Below are 23,092 nucleotides of genomic sequence, written 5' to 3'. Positions count from 1 at the left end.
GACTTTACTGTTGTCCCACAGTCACCAACAGCTGTGATAATCCAGTTCCAGATCAATAAATGGTTGCTTGCATAAATAGTTGGTTGTCACATGGAGATTTATGTCTAGCTTTATTAGTAGTGTTTGGGTTGGGGGCTGGAGGAGAAGCACTTGGGTTCAAATTGGCTCTGTAACCTTCAGTAAGACATATGACCCAGAGATGGTCCTACAGATGTTCATAGCAGGAAGGGTTTCTGATGAAATTTGAGTGTCCCTCTGCACTGATCTCGCACTGACTTGGCTTACTTTATCTTCTTTTTGTTTTTTTTATCTTTTTTTATCTGACACTTTCATCCAAAACAGTTTACAGAACACTTAATACAGGGACAATCCTCCTCGGAGTAGCCTGAGGTTTTGTGTCTTGCTCAAGAGTATATGATAGTTTGTGGATCACCACTTACAGGGTTTGAACCTATAACCTTTTGGTTACCAGCCCAGATCTTTGATATTTATTCCACACCACCCTCAACTAATCACCTCTGACTAGTAGCCAAGCACCACTTTTTTTATAGTTATGAGCCTCAAAAATGTTATATTTGATCTTAAATTTAATGTTTGGCTAATGTCACATTCCTTATGAAAATGAGCAGCTTATGTAGTGTAATGCATGCTGGTGTGCTAGTGTTACCATCAGACTTTTTAACTAGCTTAACCAGCATGTTTTGCTGGTAACACGCATAAACCAGCTCAGACCAGTATGGAAATCCATACTGTTATAAGCTGGCCTTCTTGTAAAGGTTCTCTTTTGTATTTTTACTAAGATCAGACTTGGTAATATGCATGTTTGTCAAGAGATTACATTTGCGTATGAGTCTAAATGCTCTTTTTGACAAACGCTTACTAGTTTAATTAACAGAAACATTGATCAGAACATTAATCTTTGTGTGTGGGTTTGTTTGTTGCTTTCTCAGAGAACCAACCTGTTGAAGCCAAGCTGCCCTGGTTGAAACAGGCTCAAGAGCTGGAAGAAACCAAAGTAGCTTTGGAAGACCCAACGTGAGTTATTTTTATGTTATACAGTACAGCATATGGTCACAAACGCTCTATTGCTTCCTTTCTCTGGGACTGGGGGATTCACAGTATATTTGCACTGGTTTGACAATATAAAAATAAGTATCTTACTAATTTTGGAAATGTTTTTGTAAGAATGATCACCAATGTTGCATTTTTTTCCCGCTAAAAACAAACAAAAAAAGCAGTAAAGAAGTAATGTTGTGAAATACATTGCTGAATAAAAGTATGTAAAAAAGACCCCGAACTTTTGATCAGTGTTGTATTTCCAAAGGTCTTTAAGTTCCTCTATATAGGTCTTTAAGTGACAAAAAAGGGGGGTTGGGTTTGTTTATTCATTAATGGATTATTCTGTTTATTGATTAAAAAGTCTGTAATTAAAGATTACATAATATCTAAATATATTTTGAGCATCAAAAGGCTGAATGATTGAACATTATAACTATATTGCCCAGCCCTAACTTTCACTAAACATTTATTTTAGGTCATGTGACTCCATGAGGTCTTAAAGGGTTACTTCAGCGTTTAGCTTATGCATTTGCATTTATGCATTTGGCAGACGCTTTTATCCAAAGCGACTTACATTGCATTCAAGGTACACATTTTTTTACATTTTTGTCAATTTTTGCTTTCCCTGGGAATCGAACCCATTACCTTGGCGTTGCTAGCGCCATGCTCTACTGTTTGAGCTACAGGAAAGTTTATGGCTTTGTATCAGTAGAAACCCTGAAGTATATTCAAATGATAGTGATCCCCCTCATCTCCCCCTGAGACGAGAGATTTATGCATTTTATTTCCGGAAAAATTACTCCGCAAATATCGTCAATTTGTGTCATCGGAGCCATTTTGGCCAGAGGCTAAAGACTACAGCCAGCAGAGGGAGCCATTTCCACATGTTTTCAACCCGCGCATGGGGATTGGGAGATCACACTCACAGCACAGCTCGAGCAGCTGCAGGGATTCATGTAAACAGAGCTATGCTGAGCAATGTAAGTGTTTTAACATCTCAAATTAATTTCTATTAAAATTAAGCTTCCAAAGGCATGACCTGAAAACACGCCAGACTGAACACGCGCTGTTAATGTATGCCGCGAGCGCGGACGCGATGACCTCTGCTCTCATTCAGCTTATTCATCAAAGTGTAATCTGACTCCTGCAGCGTTAGTGCTGTGACACTCCCTCAGCGGCTAAATCTAATTATATTGACACGTTCAGTTTTTAATTGTAGTGTCTGTTCTCTAATGGAACTGATTTTGTGAAAAAGAACACAGTGGGGAAAGTGATCCAGTCATAGTGACACCGCTACTGGTGGCTTTAGGAGTGGCCTCGTAGGGCAGCGAAGCATTCTGGGAATTGTTGTCTTTCATCCTCATGAAAAAAAAATACATTGTCTGTCTTATCTCAGTCTAGAAGGCACCAAATTCAAAAATAATTTCACATTTCTACTACATTAATGACCCAGTTTAAATACAGATTCATCTTCCCAGTGCTGAAGTACCCTCTTTAAGTTAATTGACATTACCTCTCCTTTGATTTATTGAAAACTAAACCTGTCTAATATCTTTGGGTACATTTAATCAACAGCAAAAGAATCCCAGGATTCAGCACTGGCTTTATCCTTAGCATTCAGTCATTCAGTTACAAGCAAACTCGCATAGAATAGTTCTGTACATTACCACATAATTTGAATGTTCATCATTCATAAAAATGTTTGTTTTGCTATTTTGCTATTGAAAACGATATATTGTGTACTATTATACTTTTAGTTTAACATATTTTTCTTTGTTTAAACCTATTCTGCATAATTCTGCAGATTTTCCACCAGAGAATCAGTACAGAAAAAGCGGAAAAAGTCAGCAGATTCCGTCTGGGCCTAGCTACAAGTGTCTGAATAAACATATAAATCAGTCTTTTCTCTTTTATAACCAATAACCCACTAAACCGTAAATCCTCAGGTATCCCAAGACAGTCTCGCCACATTCTGTGCATTACAACTCAATAGAGTCATGTATTTATTTAATTTTTTTGTTTATTCTGATGTATTCTCAACCCGCAGAGATGAATCCTTTCACCTGTTATTTGGGATCACCTCACCCTGAGTGTTCTTTTTACACAGCGTCACTAAAGATGCATTTCATCCAGCTCCATTCAACCAGAACTGGACAAGAAGCAGCCTTCATTGGCTGGTTCTTCATCCAAATAAAACGGCCACTGTAACCAGAGTTGATGGTGTCTGCATTCTGCCCTCCATGTGTCCAGTTTCCTTTCATTACTTAAACAAGGCCCCACGGGCCACTCTCGCCCCCTGTTGTGGTATTATTAGAGTTTCCCCCCCTCCCCGTCTCCGAAATGATACCCCTGTTAATAGTTGGCAGGGGAGCTTGATGGACCCCCGCTACCCCCACTGAAAGCTGCAAACTGTGGCCTGCCAGCATCCAGACAGCCACCGCTCTCTGCGGTCTACCAAAGGCATTTATCACAGAGACTCATAAAACAAGAAGAATGAGGGGTGAACATGTTTAAGGGTTTACAGAAGAGCCATTGACGAACGCTTCAGTTCAAATGCATGCATTTAGGGGGGTTAAGATCTACCGTTTGTCTGCAAACCCTTCTTGAATTACTCCCTTTGGTGGAGTATATCACTCAGCGATAGCAGCACTTCGTTTGCTTTCTGCTCCGTCACTCCTGTAACTAAATTTAGGGTGATCGAAGGTGGCGTGCACCAGGGTTCAGTACTCGTCCCTATCTCAAAGTGACCCCAGTCCACTTTGCTGTGGAATTCACAGCTGGACGCTTGCCTCTATGATTTAGGTGGGTTGATTTTGTGGGTTGGATGTAGTTGAAGAGTCTCACGCCACTTCTTATCCCTGCTTTGATAAAAGTGGAAGAGACCCACTGAGGTAAGACGGTTGTCTTCCTGAACTCTAATCTTGAGATTAGAACTCTCCAGGGTGCCGTTCACTGATAGAAACGCTCTCATAGACACACCCACATATGATTACATACTTCCTAGGGAAACATTCTCTTTTCTCTTACAGTCCATCTACTATCATGGTGGAGCAACATTGTAAGGGAATATAGCTGAATACTAGCTATCTGAATAATATCAGAATAACCTGAATAATGCAAGTTACACTATATTGCCAAAAATATTAGCTGTGTCTCATTTCAGAAGGCTGCGTCCTCCAGAGGTCGCATTTGAAGGGTGCATACGTTATAAGGCCATCTTATTTCAAAAAAGTGAATAGGACACTTCAAATGCGACCTTCGAATGCGTCCTTCTTTCACAGGATTTCGGAGTGTGCGTGAGGTGTAGCCTTCACGGCTGGAGATAACCCATAATTCTTTGTGTCGCCGTTAACAACCGTCATAAATATATTTTTTAATATTACATGAAAAAACTGCACCACTGCCAGATATACATGCGAGCGTAGGTGTGGTGTTTAAAATGTAAGTTCAAGCTTGTTTTTATTTTTAAGCTCGATTACCTCAAACAGATAGTTTTGGTTAACAGGATTACAACGCTTTAGTGCTTTTTAAACTTTTAGAACAGTACATTGCTGTGAAGACAAGAAACATTTCATAGTAATTTTTAAGTTGTAAATAATTTTCATTCATTTAAACTGGCGTGAGAGCGCAACAAGGCTGGATATGTTGGCATAGCAACGTGATACTTCCTGCCTGTGTGTCCTACAAAGGACGTCTCGTTTAATTCTGATTGAGGACACTTCGTATACTGCATCCTACACAGGACGTGTCCTCCGGAGGACGCAGCCTTTGGAGTTTAACGAAATGAGACACAGCTATTGGGTCACCCCTCCAAATCATTGAATTCAGGTGTTCCGATCACTTCCATGGCCACAGGTGTAAAAATCAAGCACCTAGGCATGTATAAGCTTCTATAAACATTTTGTGAAACAATGGGTCAGATTAGCTCAATAACAATAAGTAGAGAGCTTCATGGAAATGGGTTTCCATGGCCAAGCAGCTGCATCCAAGCCTTATATCACCAAATGCAATGCAAAGTGTCGGATGCAGATTATAATTTCACCAACAGTAATTCTAGATTGCCTCCACCAAACAGTAAATATGAGCTAAGTAAATCAGAGCACTGAAAACCAATGAGCGCTGGTGAACCGTGTTTCTTCTGGCTGCGTGTCTTTTAATGTCTGTGGTATCTGCCACTGCAACACATTTCTCCCTGAGACCAGAGTTCGGCGCTGAGCCTTACCGTCTTACTGGTGTTTTGGTGAGATCACTGCAGGTTAGGTATTGTTGGTTTTTGTAATGTTATACCGGGTTTTTCCTGCAAAGAGAATTACGAGACAGAAGCCCTCAGATTCGGCCTGTCATGATAATTAAATAATCCGTGACTATATATCGTCACATGATCCTGCATCAATTACTCTTATATTATGATTTGCCGGTACAAAGTCATCTAAAGCCATTCCATAGCTGAATGTGCGGGACAAGGATATTAGATTAATATTATTTCCATCGTTAAATTAAAGTTGACGGAAACTCATCTTCCCTCCGCTGCAGCTGTCAATCATCCTCTCCATTCAGCATTCAAACTTCGCGTCGCGTTCGGTTACGGCAGTCAGCAGGTAAAACTCTCCAAGATCATATATTCACATTATAATAAGGGTTTTTGAGTAACCTCTCTCTTGTTTGACCATATATCTGTTTGCATCCCTGATTTCCTGTCCCAACATGTCTGCGCACCAGTGCACAAAAGCAAGATCCTTAAGATTTGGTTTGGAGGAACTTGACTGGCCAGATAGAACACCTTTGGGATGAATTAGAGCGGAGACTGTGAGCCAGGCCTTCTCGTCCAACATCAGTGCCTGACCTCACAATGCACTTTTAGAAGAATGGAAATAAATTTCCATAAACACACTCCTAATCCTTGTGGAATGCCTTCCCAGAAGAGATGAAGTTGTTAGATACAAACGGTGGGACAACTCCATATTAAACCCTACGGATTAAGAATGGCATGTCATTAAAGTTTATGTGCATTTAAAGGCAGACGTCCCAAAACTTATGGCAATATACTGTATGTTTAATTAGCAAAAATAAATTGTATGTATGTGTGCATTTATTTACTTAATTTTAATTAATTAAATTACTTTATTTGTATTTATTTATATCTACTTATTTTTAAATAACATATTTTTTTAAATATCTGAAGTTAATAGAAATGATTTAAGTGAATCTAACATAATATGAATAAGTTAACTTTATAGACATTTCAATCTTAAACATGTGCCCTTGGATATCACACTATTTCCAGCATGCACTGGCACAAGAATAATCAAAATGGTGTTGGTTTTGTTGACGTAATCTGTTATCTTGTGGTATCAGGATCAGAAGATTTGTTTCTCGATTTAAAATGATCAGTTAGTTGATTGTTACCCTTGTTGTGTTTCATGTACCAAGAATTGAAGTTTAAATAAAACTTACCTCCAGTTATCTCAACTTTAGTTTTCTCATTTTGAATGTCATCTTGACTCATTCTAATTTCTAAATATAGTTGTATTTAATTATAGTTTTTTTTTTAATTATTTTTTTATAGTGTATCAGCTACCTACGCAAGTTTGATTTAATGTGGCGTTGCATTCAAAATGTCTCAGAAAGCAATTCATAAAGTAACTTGAGTATGTGTTGCGTTTTCAGCATTGCCACAAGGGATGTTATAGTAGACATTTTAAAAGCACTGCCGAAAATGTACCAAACGTGCTGTATACACTTGTACAGCACAACTCTCATCATCCTGAAAAAACACAAGGCTGTTTTCTCAATCACATGAGGTGTTCTGACATCATAATATTCCCTGAATGACACCCCTACATTAGTCCAAACATGACATGTTTGAGGCTTATGTGGAATTACAGATCTCATAAACTTTAATTCCTTAAGCCTGGAAAGTGTTTAGACAGTGGGCGGCGTGAGGTGTGCATTGACACCCACTCCAGGCGAACGCATTTCCACAATACTTAAACACTTTTACAGATATGTGCTGCACTAGTGTTTCATTTGTCTTTTAGCTGCATTTAATAACAGCAGGAAGAAGTGTACACAGGGTACGAAAAACATGAGTCATGCGAAGCATGTTCCTCTTAGTCCTCGGGTTTAATGCAATGGTGGTAAAAAACATGTTATACTTGTATCCCTGAATCCAATTACGCACAGATCACGCAAGCTATGAATTTCAACAATATTTTCCAAAAGGGTAATTTTGCACTCTCCAAAAATATGGAAAAATCATTCTGTGGTTCATTAGGAGAGTCTGCCACATCTATTTTTATGATCACATTTATTTCAAGTGTGGTTGACTGTTAAATATCAAAGTTTTTTGGTCCATGTTAATGCTATATTTATCAATATAACTTGGTATTATTTTGAAATCAATTTAGTTTTCTTTGTTTTTACAGCTATTATAGTACTTGGGTTTATTGTTCTATAAAGGATTAGAGCCAGTGTTTCAAGTTTAACGGTCTTTACTTTTTACAACAAAGCAATTCTAATAGAATTAGTGAAACATAACTATCTTGTGCGTGTGCGTGTGCGTGAGCGTGTGCGTGTGTGTGTTTGTACAGCCTTGTGTAAAATAGTTTTTGTCATACTTGAAGATAAATTAGTACTATACACTGTGTGTGTGTATGTATATATATATATATATATATATATATATATATATATATATATATATATGTATATATATATATATATATATATATATATATACATATATATATATAGGGCAACGTTTAAATGCCACGGCCTACCTGAGCATTGTTTCTGACCATGTCCATCCCTTTATGACCATCATGTACCCATCCTCTGATGGCTACTTCCAGCAGGATAATGCACCATGTCACAAAGCTTGAGCAGTGCAGTTAGTTCACTTTTTTAAATCCCTTTATATTTGTTCTTGTAAACTGGTTGTGAAAGTTGCATATCTTTTAAACAGCATCTGTGTGTGTGCGCGCGCAGGTTCATCCCGGGTCCGTGGTCGGCCTGCAGTGTGTCTTGTGGTCCGGGAGTTCAAAGGCGTCAGGTGAAATGTAAAGTGCTGCTGTCTTTCACTCAAGCTGAAGTCGAACTCCCTGATGAAGAGTGTGGCAAGGACAAGCCTCCCTTACAAAGGACCTGTGATTCGGGCTCCTGTTTAGCATCTCCAGACTCATCGTGGCGGCCCCTGAGGCCTCAGCAGGTCCCCGATCAGCAGGGCTATGCTTGGGAATACATGGGCTTCACTCCCTGCTCTGCATCATGTGCTGTTGGTGAGTCTCCGTGAATCCCACTAGAGAAAATAACCTCTCTAATGTGTTTACCGCCCAAATAGCTTTCATTCACATAGCAATTTCTTACAGCTAAAGGACTAATTTAGATTTTTACATGTCCAGCTTTCCAGATGAATTGAGATTGGCATGAAATCTAAAATTGCTAAGAGAGCAGATAGTGATCAGCATGGGCCACAAAAAAAATACAGATTGAAAATACTCCCCTGCCAAAACCCTTGTTACTCACAGTGTTGTTTTGCAGGCAAACAGATGGCTGTTGTCAGGTGTGTGAGCACCTTGAAAGGGGAAATTGTTGATGACACACTCTGCAACGGTTCCAAAGCTCTGCCTTCCTTGCTTCGCATCTGTAACCCTCAACCATGTCCTCCGAGGTACAGTCCAAAAGAAATCACTATGGAAAAATGTATTTGTTGCAAATTGCACTGTTTTAGAGCAATGATAAGCTACTCTCTCCCCATATGAAAGTACTATGATACTTTTTGCTAGGATCTTTAACCCATGCAAAATTTTAATATTGGGTCTAAAGCATGGAATTCAAAAGTTTGGAGTCAGTAAGATTATTTAAAATGTTTTTGAAAGAAGTCTCTTATGCTCACCAAGGCTGCATTTATTCGATAAAAAATACTGTAACGTGGTAATATTGTTGAATTTAATATAACAGCATTTCTTATTTGTGTAACAATGTAAAATAATTTTTTACTTTTGATCAATTTAATGGATCCTTGCTGAGTAAAAGTATTATTTTCTTCAAAAACAAAATTACTGACCACAAACTTTTGAACTGGGAACTAAGTGATGAAGAAATTAACAGTGCTTTATGAATAGATATTATAATGATAAGAGGGAAAGAAATAATGTTCCTTCCTGTACTTTGTTGAGTCACTGCCTCCACTTAAATGAATAGTTTAACCAATATGAACATTCTGTCATTATTTACTCTCGGTTACAAACCTGCATGATGTTATACCTTTTTCTGTGGAAAACATAAACTAAGACATTTCCAAGGTTTTTTATTTTTATTTTATTTTTTAAACAAGGACAATTTGTAGTGACAATGGCTGTCAAGGTCTGAAAAGCACACAAAAAAGTAGTCCATATGACTCGTGTGATATTCCAAGTTTTCTAATATCATATGATGGCTTTGTGTGAGCAGACTGTAATTAAAGATGTTAGATACTGATAATCTTGACCAAGGTCTGTTGTTGATTGGTATAAACAGATCTCTGATATTCTGATCTCTTGATGTGGCTCAGGCCTTTAATTCAGTTAAGTCTATGTCTTTATTTTCTTCTTTTTTACCTGATAGACAATTACATTGTCTGTCCGTTGAAAATATGTTCACTAGACTGCCAGGCATAATTTAAAAATCGTGTGTGTGTGTGTGTGTGTGTGTGTTGGCTGGTAATGTTATGGGGACAAAATGTCCCCACAAAGATGGCAATATCCAAAATCCTTGTCCTTGTGGGGACATTTTTAGGTCCCCATGAGGAAAACATCTTATAAGTCACACAGAAGGAGTTTGTAAAAATGCAGAATGTTTCCTGTGATGGGTAGGTTTAGGGGCAGGGGCAGTGTAGGGGGATAGGATGTACAGTTTGTACAGTATGAAATCCATTATGCCTGTGGAAAGTCCCCATAAAACATGGAAACACAACTGTGTGTGTGCGTGCGTGCGTGCGTGCGTGCATGTGATTTTTAACGATGCTTTGTGAACATATTTTCAACTGACATACAATGTAATTGTCTATCAGGTGGGAAAAAAAGTAATATCCCAGGTTTTTACTGTAAATATGCACAATAATAATACTGATGCTTGCCTTAGCAAACACAACTAAGTAATTTTTTCAATTCCTAATGTGCTTGTCGAGGAAAGATGTCGCGTGCAAAAGCAAGTGTGGAATACAAAAAAAAACCTTGATGATTCATCCAGCTCCTTAACAAGGAGCTAAAATTGAACCCGCTGGTCTAGATTATGTTCAAAGACCAAACTCAGATTTAATCTTAGTAGGTTGTCAGGCCGCTCTGAAAATAAGGACATGTGATGAAAATAATGTGATTTCCTGTTAACTGACCATTTGCCAACAAAAGCAGGACAGCTGGCTTTTAGAGCAGTGCATTATGGAATAAATGACTTTACTGGAGCTGATATCTTTCATGTGGCTTTTTATGTACTGCTCAGAATATTACAATAGTTCATATGTTTATGGACAAACGCTTGATTGTTATCTCAGATTATATGGGCTATATTGTTAACATTTGAAATGCCTAGCATTTAAGCCATATGATCGCCTTCATATGGATCTTTCCGATCTTGATTGTCATGCAATGCCAGGGATCATAAAGTTCAAAGACCATGGCAATGTAACTTCAGGCTTTGTATTACCATACAAAATCCATACAATAATATTCTGCTAAATCATAAACATATTGCTTATTGTAGTAAGGAATATGTTTGGCTTTTTGTATTAAATGAAGCATGCAATGAAAATGCATGCTATTTTTATGCATAATGCTTGATCTTATTGTGCATGATTCATCTGTGCATGTTTATCTGAAGATATTTGTCTGTATAATCTTTCTTCAAAAAAATTGTGCAATAACTTGCCCGGCCTCTGAATCGACCTTCCTTTTTGGGTAACATTAACCACAGCGATGTTGTTGTTGTTAAATAAAACTATTAAAAAATTATTTTTTTATTTAAAATGAAATGAAATATAAATATTATATGGGAACCTAAACTTTAAAAACATAAATAAATGAAAATTAGAAATGTTGATTTGACAACTAAATGAGATAATTTTAAGCAATAAAATGACTAAAACTAAAATAGTTTAAAAAAGTTATTACAGCTATAATGGAAATGACAGAAGCACATGACAAAATAACTAAAAGCTCAACTGAAAACTGATTATAAAAATAAGAGCTAATTCAAAATGTTAATAAATACTAAAGTATTATGTAAATACAGTAATACTAAAATAAAACTTAGTTAACTAATTGCCAAATAGCTCTTTAGTCATTATTTAGGTTAAAGTTATAGGTACTGGAGCTGGACTGCTCTTAATTCACTGCAAATTTACATTCATTTCTGATTGCATTGTGGAATCAACTCAATCGATGACCAATTTTCATGATCCATTAATTTCCCCCAAAAATAAAAAATAAAAGTATTAAATTGGTTATACTTCATTTTGCTTGTCCCCTTTAGACATTCAGTTGAGTATTAGTAGACTGTTGGATTAGGGTTGGTTGAATAAGGGTATGCTACTATGCTACTTTCCGTCCGCTAGAGGTGGCCTATTCAAAACAAAGGTGTAGTCTGAAGACGCCAAGTGTGAGCGCAGCATCTTGGGACATGTGGTCTTCACCTCACAGCCGGTGGAAAATAGGACACGGGCAGAAATCCTGTTCATGGATGCGGTTATTAACGTTACTGTAGTGTAAAGCAGAGCAGGACCAAGTGTTGAGGAGCTGAGCATGGCCACTGGAGCAATTTAAATGCAAACACCCGCCTCGCGAGCACCGGGACTTTTATTATGATGGGACGGGACACAGTCGCCGGGCGCCCGCACTATTTCCGCGTTTCCGGTCATTGGTATGAGGTAAAGCAGCTCTGTTTGTCATATTAGATAAAAGTGTGTTTAAAATGATGTTATGACGTTACTCGGTGCGTTCACTCGGTGCGTTCACTCTGTGACATGTTCACACTGCTAAGAGAAAAGCGCTTCTGCAGAATAAAACTGAGGGTAACGCAGATATGACGCGATTGACAGGCGACTCGCTCAAACGCTATGCTGACACGTCCCGGGTCATTGGTTAAAATAGCAATTTTCTCACAATTTACAAATATCTGGAAACATTTGGGCTATTGTAAGTACTCAACTGAACAAAATATATAACACTGGCCTAGTGGTTTTTGGATATTTTTACTGCAAAAATACTACATAGTGCACCTTTAGAATAAGTTGACATTGTTACTTGTAGTCAGTGGAATGAATTTTGGGGAAGCATCAAATTATAGTGTTGGCAGATATTAACTCTTTCCCCGCCAGCGTTTAAAAAAAAAGTTGCCAGTCACCGCCTGGGTTTTTGACAATTTTCACAAAAATGTTATAGCCCATAGAACATTTTGTTTAATAAATATCTGAGAGTGCAATATTAAAACCCGTACCCTAACCCTAAACAAACAACAAAAAACTTTTTTTTTATTCTAGCTTCATACATTCCTTTTTTATCAACACGTAAGTTTCATAAAAAAGCTACATTTTGAACAAAAAGCCTCCAGATCAGATTCAGAGTGACGATCAAACGCAGATGGAGTAGATTGAGTCCATCAACAGCCCCAATCCTTGCACTGTCCTGTAGCTCGTCCTGTGTCCACATTTCATTCATTTACTTTAGATAGTTTTGATTCATATGCTGTTTAATGATGACGATCACGTTATTTTACATATGCATAATGATTACATGCGATCGCTTGTTTTACTGCGTCCTTCTCGCGTGTGTTTTGATCAGGAGATTCAGTTCTCATTCAGAAGATGCATAACAGTAACAGTCTGACAGTGGAAACACGGAAAATTCTGTTTTGGGCCGGGAAGCGTTTTCTTAAAAATAACGGAAAATTCTGTGTTTGGTGAGAAAGAGTTAAGCAGACAGTCGACTAATACTCTAATGAGAGTTAGTTGGCATGTAGGTACAATGTTACAAAATAAGTTAAGTAAGTTAACACTTAGTTAACTAATTGCCAAATAGCTCTTTAGTCATTATTTAGGTTAAAGTTATAGGTACTGGAGCTGGACCACCTCTTAATTCACTGCAAATTTACATTCATTTCTGATTGCATTGTGGAATCAACTCCACAATGACCAATTTTCATGATCGATTCATTACCCCAAAAAATAAAATAAAAAAGTATTTATTTGGTTATACTTCATTTGGTAATGTTACAAAATATAGTGTTACCCTTAAATTCATTAAATATAATGTATTTCACATCAAGGGTTAATGAATGCATGTCAATGTGTGTTTGTGTGTTTTCCTCAGATGGGAGGTGAGCGTGTGGAACCTGTGTTCTGTGTCGTGTGGCGTGGGCCTACAGACGCGCGGTGTGTCCTGCGCGAGGTCTGTGGCAGGAAACCGCACTGAACCGGTGTCCAGCAAAGACTGTGTGGACACAAGACCTCCAGAACTGCAGGCCTGCAACCAGGTGGCGTGTCCACCATCATGGGAGGCTGAGGAGTGGCAACAGGTTAATGACCCCTGTGATTTTAGATCAAATTAATAAAGACTGTCAGTCCACATCCGTTTTTTTGTGCATATCCATTTGGAATCTGATTATATTTGGCAAAAACTCACATATATGGACAGATTTAATAAACAGGGCAAATTAGCGTTCCTAAATTCCAAAAAAAAAATCCCATTCAAATCCAATTTCTGTTTCAGTCTGAATGCTCTGATTGGATTTTGCATTGCTTTTTTTGTTGTTGCTTATGTCACTTTCTTGCTGTTGCAGAAACAATGTTGTGTTGTCGTCGGTCTGCAGCTTGCCCTGAAAATCATAATATATTTAATATTTACTTTAAATTTAAATAAATAAAATAAAAAAGCCACACATTCCAGCCCCCTGCGTTTCTCCCGCTGCTTCATCAGCCATGGTAGTCCAGTGTTGCAGCTACACATTATTGTCATATTATAAGGCAACATTACAAACCCCTCCCTGTTATTTTTGGCTTATGCCCACCTACGCAATGTCATTGCCATAAAAAGTAATGCAGATATTCTGGAAAACAAATGAGTGCCACCGGACACACACATTTGAACAGTTATGATACACAGTGTGTCATTTAGATCAGGTTCCAATCAGATACACAAATAATTGGATTTAGACTGACGGTGTTAACGCAGTCTAAGATATCTCTGTAACATCTCAATGGCTTCTCCTAGACAGCAATGAGATTAAAAGGAGAGATTTTTTGTCTGAATTTGCTTATTTGACTAAAATAGCAGAAAGTGCCAGAGATAAACACTTTGAAGATGTTATTCTCATTGAATTTGGGTTTTTAAGGATGTTTGGTTATGGGACATGATGTAAAATAATTTTTATAGATGGCTTTGCATCTTTATTTGTCTTGGCTCTATTTTAACAATCTGAGCGGATGGTCTGAAGCTCATGAGGCAGGTGCACTTAGGGGTTAGAATACACTTTTGATAGTTTAACAATGATTGGTTTATCAGAACACACCTATTAGGCCGTGTGTCCACCAAAGCGTTTTTTTCATGCTGCTGGCTGGCGTTTTCAATTGTTTTCAATGAGAGCTCGCGTTTTTTGAATGCCTGGAGCGCACCGAGGCACTGAGCGAGGTCGCCGGGAGTTGAAGAATGTTCAACTTTGAGTAAAACGCAGTGCTCATCACTGTCACTTTTCACCCAGCCGTCCAATCACAGTGGAGGAGGGGCGTAACGAACACAACACAGACCAACCGCCACATTCTGCGTGTCGTCATCAGATGACAACAAGCAATAATAACGGAACTAAATTATTTAAAACAAATGCCAGAGCAAATACTTTACATTGTATCTGCAACTTTATATAGAATCAATACAGGAACAAACTACCTGTGAAATTAGAAAGATTTTCCGTATCATAACAACAAGCAAGTCTCAACTGAGGAGAAAAAAACGCTGCCTGCCAAAACGCTCTCAAGCGCTCACAGCGAGGAGTTTTCAGCTGGCTAAAAACGCTTAGGTGGACACACGGCCTTACTCTCATTAAGATAAAAATGCCATGCTGGTTGCATTTTTTCAGAGTATAATCTCCCATTTCCTTTAAAAGCCAGTTGTGCTTGCATGATGTCGGATTTGCTATTTACATGGCGGAATTTGCGAGCAAAAAGTCTGCTTCTCCAGAGAGGAATTATTTTATTGTTCATATTTTAAAATGTGTGCTGCTGCGCATCCCTGTGTGTGTAATAGGCAAAGTACGCTCGTTGTGGAGATTTTGTATTACTAACACACTATTGACAATATTGCCCTATTGACTTTAGACCTGGTTTCAGTTGGTCAATGGCGCAGTCTATTTCAGTTGCCTCAAAATAGCAACACGCCAACAATGCATCTGAACACATCTCGTTTTTAGACCAGCACGCCCAGGGCCGAACAGTTGGGAGCAAATGCATTTGCTATTTAAACTACATGGAGCAGGAAGTTAAAATGATAACTGCGTTAGGCTTAAACTATCAAAGAAACACTTGCGCTGCACCTGGTGCTGCATTTTGCTGGGTGTTTAATAGGGCCCCAAGTGTTGTGTGACTGTATCGGTTCACATGCTGTGCTCTCTGTGGTTGTAGCATACGCAGGGAGGACTGATGTTGATTTGTTGGTGTTTGTTTCATCTCTGGGTCAGTGCTCTCATTCCTGTGGCAGAGGTACGCAGTGGCGTAAGGTTTACTGTAAACAGAGACTAGCTACTGGAAGCTACCGCAAGTTGAGAGATGAGGAGTGCGCTGGAACCAAACCGGACGTCCACAGGACTTGCACCAACCCTGATTGCCTGCTGCCTCGTCTAGAAGGCGGAGAGTGGTCCAAGGTGCGTTTCTGCATGTGTGTTTTTCTAAAGAAATTAGAAATTAGTACTTTTATTCAGCAATCATGCATTAACTTTACAAAACGTGATGGTAAAGAAATGTATTGTTAACAAAGATTGATATTGCAATAAATGCTAAACATCAAAGAATAAGATAATCCTGAAAAAAATTATATCTTGGTTTCCCAAAAACATTTTTTTAACCTGCTGTTCTCAACATTGATAATAATCAGAAATGTTTCTTGAGCACCAAATCAGCATATTAGAACGATTTCTGAAGGATCATGTGACACTGAAGACTGTAGTAATGATAAAAATGACATTTATAAATATAATAAAACTGCAAAAGTAGATAAAAAAGTCAAGATTGAAGATGGCTAGTTCACTCCGAGGGTTATAACTACAAAGTTTTAATTGTCGTTCTAATTCTGTGAGAATTTGGAATTCCTCACCACAACTATAACGATAATGACACTTATATTTTACTTACTTTTTTTTTTTTGCAACTGATAAAGGATAAAAACAATTGACAGCCAGTCAGAATTAATGTAAAGAGCTTGAATATTTAAAGCAGCAGACAACATAACTGTGCATGCTTTTAATAAACAGAAAGTTATTGTGCGTTGGTGTGGACACTAACATAGTTATTGTTATAGTTACCACAAGAATTATCCTTCTTTATGCCAGGACCATTTGTTCATGTGTGTGTGTGCAGTGCTCTGTGACATGTGGTAAAGGTGTCCAGCGGAGGGAACCTGTCTGTAGGAGACAGACGACCTCCGGTCAGCTGGTCACTCTGGACAGGTCGTCCTGCAGTGACCTCCCTCTTCCTCCCCTGATCAGGAGCTGCCGTATGATCCCCTGCAGCAGTAAGATATTCTATATTCCAATCATCCTTTTACCTACATTTTACCCAGTGTGTAGCCCCATTGCGCCTGAATGTATTCTTGTAAATTTTGTGTACATTGTGGTTGTAATTTCACTTAGAACTGACCTCTATTTGATCTTGCTCTCACTATGGTCTCCATACATTCGGATACCAACACAAAGGAAATTTCATAAAAAGATTTTGGGACCCCCTGATGTTTTGAGCTGTAGTAACAGCGCAATCCCACTTGAGTTCCATCTCAAATTTCTTAAATAAATAGCAGGGATCAGTAGGTATCACTTAGCATGTTATCATTGTTCTCATGATACCCATGATGAACCAATGAACTCTCTATGGTCATATGTAATAACTCTATATGAACATATATTATGAACATATGAAACTTCAAGAACTGCTTTGAGATGCTTTCTGATTATAGCTTAATGTTATGGTTCTGATAGCGTTTCTTGTTAAAGCTTCAGTTTCAAACTGAATTTGGTTTATTGGTTTGTATATCTTGATAAGGTCCCGTGGTAAGGGATGGTCCACTAGCACATTTTCTATCCCTTGAGAAATCCACCTGCAAGTGGAGAACGTGTTGTGCCCTCATGTTATTTGTTCTTTCACCTAAACTTTCCAAAGCCCTTCTGTCCCATGCGATTTGACTTCATTGGGCTCGAAATCAAGAGTCTGAACTGCAGAGATTATTTGGGGGTTTCAAAAGCGTTCATAACCTCAGGCGAAACTAAAGTAATTAGCCCTAACCTTTGTTTGAACTGCCTAAACTTCTTGCATCTCTTTCCACAGAGCACGTTTACTCTAGAAAACGTTGCCCTCAGGTCATTGGCCTGAAACGCATCTACATCCAGACCAGACAAGAAAAACGGCTTAGTTTCACCATTGGAGGACGAGCCTACCTTCTTCCCAAGACCGCCGTCATTATCAAGTGTCCTGTGCGGCATTTCCCTAAAGCTCAGATCCGCTGGGAAAAGGATGGGAGTGATCTGACTAGTTCGAAACGTCTGAGCATCACCAAGTCCGGGGCTTTGAGGATCTACAACCTGGAAGCTGAAGATATCGGATTGTACCGTTGCTGGGCCAATCAAGATTCAGACACCTTCACCCTGAAGCTGATCGGATACAATAATAGACTCCTGGAACAGCCTGATGGAAAGGGTTTGGGGAAGGAAAGAAGTAGGAACTTTCATCCGTACCTCAACAAAGAAGGAGGTTACGTTGGTTCAAAGTGCCATGAGGGGTTTCCACCTGGAAAGAAGGCTTCGAAATCTCACCCGAGCTGGGTGCAAAAAAACGAGTTCTACCGAGATGATGACGGCCAACCTAAGGAGCGCTGGGACACTCTTGCTTTTGGGAACTATGCTTTGGCTTCAGGGCCCAGGACCCACACAGGGGCCTTTGTCCTTGAACCTGCACAGTTCGAGGAGCTTGTGAAGAACATCAGTCAGCTGGCAGAGAGCGGGGATGTGTCGGATGAAATGGCATCGCAGCTGATTGGCAAACTAATAGAGGATTTGGCTGCCGCAGGGCAAGGGGTACCTACAGGGGAAGGCACTACTATGGACAATCATTTAGATAAGACGCCAAACACGTCAGAGCTTACTGGGGAAATGGTGTTGGAAAGAGGCAGTCGAGCAGTAATCGTTCGTCAAAGGCATCATGGATCTGGCATGAACTTCCAGAGGGATCTCAGAATCCATGTGGGCAAGAACGCTTACTTAACCAATGCTACACATAGCCTCACGCTGCTCTGTCCCGCTCAGGGATTACCACCTCCAAACCTCTCCTGGAGCAAAGACGGAGCTCCACTACAGAACAGTGACAGGTAAAGACAATGATATGCATTGTAGATGGGGGTTGGGTTGCCATTCAGTGTTGCTGTTTCTCTCTTTTTCTCTTTATTTCTTTCTTTCAGCATTTTCTTTCTTCTATGCTACAGTTTGTGGAGGCTTGCTGGAAAAAAAAAAGTGTAATTCTAATCCTAAAATAACACAAAGGGATGCACAACATATTGTACTGGTACCATATTGGTTTATTTATTTTTAGCATTCTGTAGATGCTTTTAAGTGAAACCCCCATGATCTTGAAGTTGTAGTGCCATGCTCTACTGTTTTAGTTACCAGAATAGTCATTATCAATATTACATATTTATTGGCCAATAATCAGGATTCAAGATATTTTTTTTATTTCGTTTTTTATTTTATTTTCATTTTATTATTTTATTTTTAGTAATTTTGTGTATGTGCATTTGCATTTGTTTTTTTTTTTAAATATTTATCTTCAGTGCATTTATTTATTTTCCAGTTTTATTAGTACTTCAAATTAAATTAGATATGTTGTCTACATAACAATAACAAGATTGATCGTATCGTCTAGAATTTCCATATTGGTGCCTCCCTTTCTTTGAAGAAACTTCATACGTGTTGACAGCTTGACAGCTGTTTATTCTTCAAAATATCTCCTTTTGTCTCCCACTGAAGTACAATTATCAGTTTTAAATGAACTGTTTCTGTGAATCTGGCATTTTTGTTCTTCCATTCTGGCTCAAAATCCAACGAATGGTGTAGACATTTTTACTATAACACCAGTATCGTGTCTGATTACAAAACTTCTGGAACTCACATGACTTTAATCTTTTTTTCTGTTATCATCACTGACAGTTCTTTTAGTCCAGTGAACATGATGCTGAAAATGAGCAGAGTTCAACTTTAACACCGAAAAGCAATTTTTTCTCTCTTTATAGAAAACAAGACTCCCTGTGTACCTCTGAGTCCAGCCGTGACTGATCTTGATTGAGCAACCGCATATTCCAAAAGCCTGTTAATCACAAACCCACTCAAATATTCACCTCGAAAGCACCCCAGATCTCACGTTATGCGCTCTGTTGGGGTCAGAAATACTGGCTGTGCTTCTTTCAGTTTCTCTCCAGGGTTGCGTTGTGGTCTAATCGTCTACTCTATACTGTTGACTGTTAAATACCGTCATTGAAAACATTGACTTAGTAACTCAGCTTTGTCCAGCTCACGGCCTTAACATAGCCTCCGCCCAGACAGTCGCCAAACATTGTCTGCCCCTCTTCCTGGCGTGCGCTATGGGACCTGAAAGAGACATGGCTGTGCAAACATTGTTCAGGCCTCTTCCCCTAACTCTGGCTTGAAAAATCATCAGCTCTGAGCTGAATCTTGAAATACTGACCTTTCAGGGGGTCACTGTTGTATGAACTGTAGGGTCGTTTTGTGAAACGTATCTTTTCCAGTTTAATATAGTGGTTAAATGTTTGAGATTTTAGAAGATAAAAATAGTACACATGTTAATTGTGTTGTTCCATCATATAAATATGTTTGGGTAACAGCGCCTTTGTAATGCTGAGTTCAAGGAAGACAATGATGAAGGTTTACTTGATGATACAAGGTTTATTTGAATAATCCTCAGAGATATCCAATGTGCGAAATAGCTACATAAAACACAAATAATTCCGGACCCTTAACTGAAAACACAGGAACTTAAATACACAGACAGTTAGATGACAAACAGCTCTGATGATTGGGGTCAGTGTCCAGGGTGACAGATTGTGGCAGGAAAATAGAACAAAGGAAGACATGTGACTAATGAAAACAAACTGAATGTCCATGAAAACTAAAACAAACTGAACATAACTGTGATAGTCTTGTGATGATTAGAACAGGGGTGTCCACTTCTGATCCTGGAGGGCCACTGTCCTGCAAAGTTTAGCTCCAACCCCAATTAAACACACCTGACCAGTTAGTCAAGGTCTTTTTAGAGATACTAGAAACTTCGGCCCCAGTTACACCGGATGGTTCAAGTAACCCAATTCCGATTTTTCTCTCTTTGGCACAGATCGGATATAAATGATTGTGTAAGCAGAAAAAAACCCGCATGAATTCCGGAATATCCTCAGATCAGATTCAGATTCATGTGGTAATAAATCCGATATGATTCAGATATGTGTATATATTATATTATATTATATTATATTATATTATATTATATTATATTATATTATATTATATTATATTATATTATATTATATTATATTATATTATATTATATTATATTATATTATATTGTAAATTGCATTATTTATGTTTTTTCATTAAAATATGCATGTTTGCTATATTACTAAGTTAATACATAGTAAAAAATAAATCTGTTAAACGAATAATTTGTATGTACTGTATAAGGGTGACACTGTTTTGAAAACTGACCCTGTAGATGTGGACTTTGACAGCTTGATTTCATGCTAAATTTTTGTTCCATGTCCCATTTTACCCATTATTAGATTTTATGAGTGTCACATTGTATTTTATTCGAATTGGAATTAAATTAATCGATTGATGCTTGTGTCTATGATTTTTTTGATGCAACATCATCTCTAGATCCTTGACAGAACTGATCTCAACTCAAACTGGCAAGCAAGAATCTTTTTTTTTTTTTTTTTTTTTTTTTTTATAAATATGAAGTTCAATTCAGGGGAAAAAGCTTGTTTTCAGCTATAACCATTTTCGTCTTATTATTTTTTTGGATCATGCACAATCCTTCTATAATACTTTATTTATTTATTATTCTCAAGTTATTTTGACCACAGTATTGCTCAGAGCTGCCAAATCATTTGCCTCCCACTCTTTTGTTGACAGCCGTGTTTCTGTGCGGTCTGTACTGCAGCACAGTAACTTCCATCAAAGCAGTGCTGTAGAATGCCACTTGACTCCAAAACCAAATATAACGTCACTGCCAACTCATGCCAGCCCAGTGCCAACCCAGTATGAACACGTTCCACTCCTATAGAGTAATAGCTAATATTACAATTAGACCTTGTTATTCTTTTCTCACTGCAGGTATTTTGTAGATATTTCAAAAAACTGCCTCGTTATATGGAAACCGTTCCAAATTACAGTGTGTCAGGGTTTTTTTTTTTCTCATTGATGGGAAGAAACAGAAACTGTTTATATGTTTCTCTCTGTATATCAAGACATTCAGGCAGTTTGTGAAGGTGAATTTTATGTTTTTGAAAGAAGGCTTTTAAAGCTACACTGTGTGATATTTTCCCCCATCTAGCAGTGAAAAGGTATATGACCATCCAGTGAATAATAGTTTCTGTTCCTCTCAATTCTGATTTTGTTTTAACTCCTACGGTGGCCGATTTAGTCCAAGATTAACATGGCAATCCCCCTCTTCACATTCGACACGGTGCCATCGAGTGTTAAAACGCGAAAGGCGAAGCTTAATTTAACGAGTATGTCCCTCTTTGGCTGATGTACTTTCAAGATGGAGGGGCAACATGGCGACCAGCATTCGAACCCCTCACCCGTATGTATTTTCAATGGCCTATTATAAACTTACGAGAATACTTTATTACATGAAAGAAGTAAATATACATTAATGAGCACATATATTTTTGAAAGAACAAAGGCCCCGTTCACACTGCAGGCAAAAGTGGCCCGAATCTGATTTTTTTGGGGGGTCAAGTGACCAGGTCAGACTTCTTCAGAGGTAGTGTGAACACTCAAATCTAGCCCAGATCTGTTTTTTTCCAAATCAGATTTAGACCACATACATATGTGGTCCTGAATCAGACCCAGATCTGATTTTTTTCCAATGGGGTCGCAGTGAGAACAACCAAGGCGGATTTGATGTGACTTTTACGTCAATCTATGTCAACATTTGTCACAGTTATGCACCGGCGAGTTAGCCCTAGACACAACAGACAAAGACGATAATATTAAAAACTTGACTAGATATGGAGCGAGTCAGTGGAGGGAGAGTGAGGTTTTAGACCTAATATGGGGAGATACTTCAGTTAAAGCTAAACTAGAAGGATCCTACCGTAACCGCTTCATTTTTGAAAAAATAGCACACGAAATGGAAGAACGGGGACATAGAAGAACATGGCTTCAGTGCCAAAGGAAGGTGACAAAAGGCCAAAATAACCAATTTTGCTCTCTTTCTTTTCGTTCTTCTCCTCTTCAGCACTTGCTTATTAATGTTATGGCTTCCATTACACAAACATTTTTAAATAAAAGTGAAAATGCTTACTTCCTCTATAACCTCCCGAACTTTAGTGCAACAGCGCTGTGTCTGATGTCATTGATATTGTTCTTTTGCACATGCGGGTTAGTTTGAAACCTTGAACAGTTCACAATGGAATCGGATATAGGCCACATGTTAAAAGGTAATGTGAACAGCCAAACAAAAAAACAGATCTGAGCAAAAAATCAGAATTGAGCATTAGGACTTGCGGTGTGAACG

General features: G+C 38.4%; 1 protein-coding gene across 1 annotated transcript in view; it reads left to right on the top strand.

Moving 5' to 3' along the window:
* The window catches only part of adamtsl3 (ADAMTS-like 3), a 244,317-nt gene that overhangs the window by 187,497 nt on the left and 33,728 nt on the right, over nucleotides 1-23,092 (top strand). Inside the window, exons 15-21 of the mRNA XM_067445136.1 lie at nucleotides 951-1,035; nucleotides 8,047-8,336; nucleotides 8,599-8,728; nucleotides 13,401-13,605; nucleotides 15,760-15,942; nucleotides 16,655-16,808; nucleotides 17,615-18,650. Of these exons, the coding sequence (XP_067301237.1) occupies nucleotides 951-1,035; nucleotides 8,047-8,336; nucleotides 8,599-8,728; nucleotides 13,401-13,605; nucleotides 15,760-15,942; nucleotides 16,655-16,808; nucleotides 17,615-18,650 (2,083 nt within the window). The remainder of the gene's footprint in view (nucleotides 1-950; nucleotides 1,036-8,046; nucleotides 8,337-8,598; nucleotides 8,729-13,400; nucleotides 13,606-15,759; nucleotides 15,943-16,654; nucleotides 16,809-17,614; nucleotides 18,651-23,092) is intronic.

This window comes from Pseudorasbora parva, chromosome 1 (assembly GCF_024679245.1).
Source record: "Pseudorasbora parva isolate DD20220531a chromosome 1, ASM2467924v1, whole genome shotgun sequence".
Lineage (NCBI taxonomy): Eukaryota > Metazoa > Chordata > Actinopteri > Cypriniformes > Gobionidae > Pseudorasbora > Pseudorasbora parva.
This window is presented reverse-complemented; position numbering and strand designations above follow the sequence as displayed.